Here is a 6796-nt window from a genome sequence, read left to right on the forward strand (position 1 = left end):
TGGGCGTTAAGGGCAGCATCAGAGTTAAGACTTGGAGAAACTTAAAACAGCCTTGGGACTAGCGCTGGATAAGGAATACCGAGCCCCCTTTTTTCTCTCTCTCCAGCAGCGCCTCTCGGCTGCCAGAGCCCCGGGTCCTCCCCCTCAGGGAGAGGGGAAGGGATTCCACAGGTGGAAATCAGACACCGGCTGTAGGGACACCCGCGGGGTGCACCACGCGGAACTGAGCAAACTGAGTGGAGGGAGCATGATCTTGGGGAGCAGGGGTAGATGAGAGAAGAAGGGGATGGAGACGGAATGCGCAGGGAGATGGGGTGTGCGCCCATGGGAATCTGTGGAAGTGAGGCAGTGGGGGTACAAAATCAATAAGATAAACCTGCCGATCGCCAGTGCGAAGCCAAAGGGGAGTAAGGAATAAAGAGAAAGAAAAGAATATTAAATCGCGGGAGAATGAGAAAATAAACCCGCAAAAGGGAGAGGAGGGGGCGAGGGCGCCTGTTACGGCGTGGGTGGGGTTGACAAGAATAGAGTACATTATGCAGTTCATTTAGTTAACAAGTGAAATAATGAGGAAGCGTGCAGAGTGAATGCCAAGAGAAAAGGCACAAAAACCCTATTGAGAGGCCCCGGCCGCTCCTGGCGTAGCCCATCACATGGCAATAGTCCTATTTAAGCGGCGCCGCCGGCGCCTTTCAGCACCACTAGTGCTGGCCAGCACCCCGAGCTCTTCGGGCGGCGGCGGCGGCGGCGGCGGCGGCGGCGGCGGCTTCAGCCTCGGCCTCGGCGGCGCCTCCAGCCTCCCGCGACCCGGCAACAGCGCGCGGCCGCTGCCCGGGGAAGGGCGCGGGGAGCCGCGGAGTCCGCGGGGCGCAGCGAGCCGGCTGGCGGCGGGGCGACCGCGCACCGGGGCCATGCCGCGCTCCTTCCTGGTGGACTCGCTGGTGCTGCGCGAGGCGGGCGAGAAGAAAGCCCCGGAGGGCAGCCCGCCGCCGCTCTTTCCCTACGCCGTGCCCCCGCCGCACGCCCTGCACGGCCTCTCGCCCGGCGCCTGCCACGCGCGCAAAGCTGGGCTGCTGTGCGTGTGCCCGCTTTGCGTCACCGCCTCGCAGCTGCACGGGCCCCCGGGGCCGCCCGCGCTGCCTCTGCTCAAGGCGTCCTTCCCGCCCTTCGGCTCGCAGTACTGCCACGCGCCCCTAGGCCGCCAGCACTCGGCCGTGTCGCCCGGGGTCGCTCACGGCCCCGCCGCCGCCGCCGCCGCCGCCGCGCTCTACCAGACCTCCTATCCACTTCCCGACCCCAGGCAGTTCCACTGCATCTCCGTGGGTAAGCCGGAACGCTGCGCAGGGGGACAGGACATAGGGGACCCGATGACAGTTGGCGAGCCAGGGATAGGAGAGGAGGGTCCCTGGGCGTTCTGGAGACGAGGAGAGTCACGCTGGGACCCGGGGGGTGGGGATGGGGGTGTGCAATCAGGGTCGTGTGCCTTTGCAGGGTTGGGACAGGACCCAGGAGGGAGGGTGAGGGCAGAAGGTCCGGGTCTCGGAGGCGGCGCGCAGGAGGGAGCGGGGGCTAAGGTTGAGGGCGCCCCATAAAGTAGTGCCGAGGCTGTGTGACTCTGGGAGTACCGGGGTCCCGCCGCTCAGCAAGGAGGCGCCCGCGGTAACGCTGCTGTGCATCTCGTTTGGGGCCAAGAGGTGGGTGAGAGACGGAAGTCCCGGGATTCTACTGGGCGCCTACCGGAGGATCGGGCCCTCAACGCAGGAGTCTGATCGCTTCCCTCTCTGCACCCCACCCCCTTCAGACAGCAGTTCCAACCAGCTGCCCAGCAGCAAGAGGATGCGCACCGCCTTCACCAGCACGCAGCTGCTAGAGCTGGAGCGCGAGTTCGCCTCCAACATGTACCTGTCTCGCCTACGCCGCATTGAGATCGCGACCTACCTGAATCTGTCCGAGAAGCAGGTGAAGATATGGTTCCAGAACCGCCGGGTGAAGCACAAGAAGGAGGGCAAAGGCAGCAACCACCGCGGAGGCGGCGGGAGCGCGGGTGCCGGCCCCGGCGCGCCGCAGAGCTGCAAATGCGCGTCGCTGTCCTCAGCCAAGTGTTCCGAGGATGACGACGAATTGCCCATGTCTCCGTCCTCTTCGGGGAAAGACGACCGGGATCTCACGGTCACTCCCTAGGCGCACGCCTGCCCAGGTCGCCCACCCCAGGCCCTCCCCGAGTCTCAAAGACTGGCCCTGGGACGAAGTACCGGTTCCCAGGCACCCGCTGCCAAGCCGCGGCCACGCACGGGTTTGGCAAGGGTTTGCGGGGGGAGGGGGTGGTGACCCTGGGCAGCGACAAGAGCCTGGCAGAGACCTGACGCTGGTATCCCCACCCCAGGGCCGGCGGCGCCCTCCAAAGCGAACGCCAAGCTGTGAATCCTGCAAGCGCTGGGGTCTTTCTCAGCCCTGCAGCACAGCGGGCCCCGCGGGCATGCCGGCCGGCCCTGCGCCTTGCTGGCCGCTGGCGCCTCCCCGCGCGACCTCTCTGGACTGGCTCAGGCTTTCTCGCTTCCTCTACTCCCCTCCACCCTGGGTCAAGCTGGACCTCTCACTCGTCGACAACCGCTGGCCACCCCCACCCTGCCCCTTTTACTTCTTTCTCTCCATACCCACTTGTTCCACGACCACCCCCCCCACACACACACGCTTAGGAACTCTTGTTGTTACTGGTTTTCTTTTCCTTTCCGTCCCCACCCCCCGTTCCTCGTGGGGCCTACTCCATGGTCAGTAGGCCCCTTTGCCCCTTAATCAAGCCTCGCTGGCACTGCAGCTCCCCTCCCACGAGAGAAATTCCACCCCCCCCCCACCGTGGCCTCTGGGTCGGGGAAACCCACTCACATTTTTTTGGAGACGCTCTGCATTCCCCTAAATAGGTCCCGGGGCTCTGGGCCTCTGGAGACCCCCTCTTCCCCAGACCCCAGACGCCTGCCCCGCCCTGGTCTAGCTTGTCGTTGTACGGTCTCTGTAATACCAGAAGATATTTATTTATTTATTTATGTACAAAATTTTAAATAAACTTTTTTTTTTTCTTAGAACTCCACGTGGCTCTGGACCGCAGGCCTCGCTCTGGACTGCACAGGCACCCACCTGGGTTGAGACTTCCGGCTGGGTCAGGGCGGGGATGGGATGACGGGTCCGAGGTCCTGTCCTCGCTGGTCCACCAGTCCCTCTCTGCACCCTAAGCCGGCGAGGACTCTGCCTTCTGGGTCCCCTGGCCCGTACACTCCCTAGTCTCTGGTCGGGCTCTGGCCAAAGTGCACTGGCTCCATGTCTGAAGGAAGGAAGGAAAGCACTCCCCCCACCCCACCCCACCCCCCACCCCCACTGTGCCTCTAGTCCGGACCCTCCCCCCCACCAGGGCTCCCTTCCTGCCCTGGATCTGGTCCCCCAGCAGCGCTCTCTGGTGGTCCCCACCACCATCCCCGAGGGCAGCGACCAACTCTCTCCCAACTCTCTCTCGAGAGCGGGAGAAGTCCGTCCTTCCTTTGCTGCGCCCTGACTGATAATGTTTATCGATTGCTTTTTATCTACCGTATTTGTTAGGAACAAATGCCCACCAGGATGGTGAGGACTTCTCTCAGAACAGCCCCCTTGCTTTGCTTTGAGGCAAATTCTATCAGACTGTGCGTCAGAGATTCCGAGGACGCAGAGCATCCAAGTCCCGGCTAGGGTCCAGCACCTATGTCCTCGCCCGTTTTTGTTACACCCCCCACAGCTCACTACGACTTAGAGTCAACACCCCAACACTCCTTGGGGGGACATACAGGGTCTTCATGCGTTACGTGGACGAGAAGGACGCGCTGGGGTTTCTGTCCAGGCAGAGAGGGCACAGCCCCAGAGTGGAGTATTTCTGCTGCTCTGGCAATGGGACATGGGAGACAGAGGATCTGGGTTCTCACGACCCTCAGAAGACTCCTATTCTGCCTCCTGGAAAACTGGGCCATTTCTTTTCCTGCCAGACGGCTCCCTGCCAATCCCCCCCCCACACACACACACACCCATATGCACACCCTGGGGAGCGCGGGACTTCCAATGTCTAGGCAAAGCAAACACTCGCCTTTTTCATGAGAAAGAGGCTCCAGTTGGGGTTTTTGGGCACAGGCAGGGTTCATGTCTAAAACCTTTGGTCTTTTCCTTCAGTCAAGCTGAGGACAGGCTCTCTCTCCGGCTCTCCTAGAATAAAGGCGTGTGCCATCTGGCTTCCCACGATAGGGCATTCCTGGTTCTTCCCGGATCAAGACGCCTGGGTTGTGCCAGAGACAGATGAGAGTCGGTCTGATTCTCTGCTTGCTCCCTGGTTCCCCCTCCGTCTTCCTCAGTCTGAGCTCCAGTCTCACACCGGGGACCAGTTGTCCGCCTCCCAGGAGGGGGCATTGTACCAATATATAAAGGAAGCCACCATACTTTGAAGCATACACGAATTGGATCCCAACTAATGTTTTATTATCGATGATCCTGACGTTTTCTGAGTTTTTTGGCTGACACGCTCCTCCAAGAACCCGTGGGTGAGTGAAGTTTCACATCCTTTAGCTACCAGCAACCCACCGGTTCTGCCTTTGACTGTGGTTTGGGGCACCCAGTGGGAGCAATGGCCTTGAGGAAACAGGTCCACGGTGAATGTGAAGGGCTGGCTTTGAACCAGCTCCTTCCCTGGGTTCCAGGAGGGGGGTGGCCCGGTGCCCCAGGACAGGCTGTCTCCAGTTTTCAGTGACAGACCTCGAGATCAGAAAGGGGAGGCGGGCCCTGGGTTGAGGATGGGGCGGTGGCTCTAGAGGAAGATGGAAATGGAACTTGGACGAATGTCAAGAGGCTGGCCACCGGCCCCCCAACCTCAGGCGTACTCCCTATCCCAAGTGCTTCAGTTTTGTCACCGGAGGCGAACGTCCCTCTTGTTCCCAGCTGCTCACAAAAGCTGCAGAGCCAGCGCCGTCGGCCGGGTCCGGGCGGGTCCAGTTCTCCAAGGAGCGTGCCTTGCTTCCTCTCAGCTTTGCCTATCGAGGCTTTATCCCCCTGTCCCGCTGCCAGAAGAGCAGCAGCCTTTGCGCTTTCTGGTGCGCCGTCCGGAAGAGCGTTTGGAGAAGACGCCGCGTCCTTGCCGCCGTCGCCGCAGCGGGGTTACCAAGGCGGTGGCAGGAGCGCGGCGCTGGGGAGCTCGGAGGCGGCGCGCAAGAGCTCGCGGCGGCCAGCCGCCGCCTGCCGGAGCCGCGACCGGCGGGTGAGTGCCAACACGCTTCGGTGCAAACGCTCTTCACCCTGCCTCGATCGGGACCGAGGCCACCCGTGGTTTGGGAAGAGGACGAGGCGCGCGCCGACCGACCTCCCGGGGCTACCAGAAACCGGAACTTCTCATCTAGGGACACAGAACCCAGTCTTTGAGCGCACAGTGTTTTGCGCTGGAGGTTGGGGCTTGCAAGTCAAATTACGAAATTCAAACCAAGCTGGGTTAGGATGACATTTCCTGGCAATTTCCACCTAGTGTGGCTGATCCACAATGCAGACCCCGCCGGATCCTACCTATTTCGGGGACAGCCGCTTTCTTTCCTCTGAGCAGTTTAATGGCTAGGAGTGTGGACCCTAGAATCCAAGGGCATGACTTCGCAATGCGTCTCCACCGTTTCCTTACAAGCTGGGTAACCTTGGGCAAGCCACCGGTCCTTCCTAAACCTCAATCTCTTCTTCTGTAAATGGGGATCACGGTAATAGTTCCTTCGCAGGGTTGTTGTGCAATATTAAAGGATAGAATTCACAGAGAATGCTAAGCACAATGTCTGCCAAGTTTCAATAAATGTTAACTAATGTTGTTGTAGTTGTTGTTGTTGTTGTTACTTGTCATGCCTATAGCTGTGCCTAAGGCATAGTTGGTGCTGAATAATTTACTGACCGCAAGAAGTGACCACTCACAGACAGGCTCGGACCTGAATCTATCGCCAAGGCTGGAGAGAGCACCCAGGGGCAAACATTTCCAGGACTCCCCGAAGTCAGTCATTCAGAGAATAACAGCTCCCATCTGTGAGCACTGCCCAGGTGCTGGGAGTCACTGAAGTCCAAATGGCAGACCTCTTTTCACCTTCATTGAGATCAGTTCCTCGACCTCTCCGCTATTGACATTTTGGGCCAAAGAATTCTTCCTTATGGGAGCCTGTCTGTGCATTGCAAGATGTTTAGCAGCATCCCTGGCCTCCACCCACCAGATGCCAGTGGCACTCCCCCCCCCCCACCAGTGTGACAGCTAAAGATGTCTCCAGATATTATCAACTGTCCTCTGGAGGCAAAAACCACTTAAGGTTGAGAATCACTGATTTAGACCCATGTATTTTCTGCTGATTTTTTTCCATAGATTTCCTTGCCAGTCCATGGGGTCCAGGATTTGGTAATCTAGCTCTGAGCACACCATTCTACCTTTCCTTCAATTATCCGTTTTTGAATAGATGTACCTTCTATATCCAGGACATTGGACTGTGCACCGACATGTGATGTGAGAGGAGGAAGGGGAAAGACAAACCGTGTGGGAGGGGGGACAATCGGGGAGACACCAAAAATGGCTGCATAGTAGGAGCATGTCAGCTAGTCTATACAGCTTTGGGCATGTGGATTGAAAGGGTGAATCGGTCACAGGCTTGCTGGCTGAGTAGAGTTTACAGAGCCACTGAAGCCTTTGCAAGAATATTCTATCCATTTGTCTCGTGACCTGTAGAAAACTAGGATCCCTCTTCAGTCATGTCCATGGATGCCTACAACCTCTTGGGGGAAA

The 6796-nt window shown here is 59.2% G+C and overlaps 1 protein-coding gene across 1 annotated transcript; it reads left to right on the forward strand.

The window, feature by feature from the left end:
• Positions 1-911: 911 nt before the first annotated feature.
• GSX1 (GS homeobox 1) lies at positions 912-2181 on the forward strand. Its single transcript, XM_042903596.1, has 2 exons — positions 912-1323; positions 1802-2181. The coding sequence occupies exons 1-2, from the start codon at positions 912-914 to the stop codon at positions 2179-2181; spliced, it is 792 nt and encodes a 263-aa protein (XP_042759530.1).
• The last annotated feature ends 4615 nt before the right edge of the window (positions 2182-6796 follow it).

The sequence above is a fragment of the Panthera leo genome, chromosome A1 (genome assembly GCF_018350215.1).
Source record: "Panthera leo isolate Ple1 chromosome A1, P.leo_Ple1_pat1.1, whole genome shotgun sequence".
Taxonomy (NCBI): domain Eukaryota; kingdom Metazoa; phylum Chordata; class Mammalia; order Carnivora; family Felidae; genus Panthera; species Panthera leo.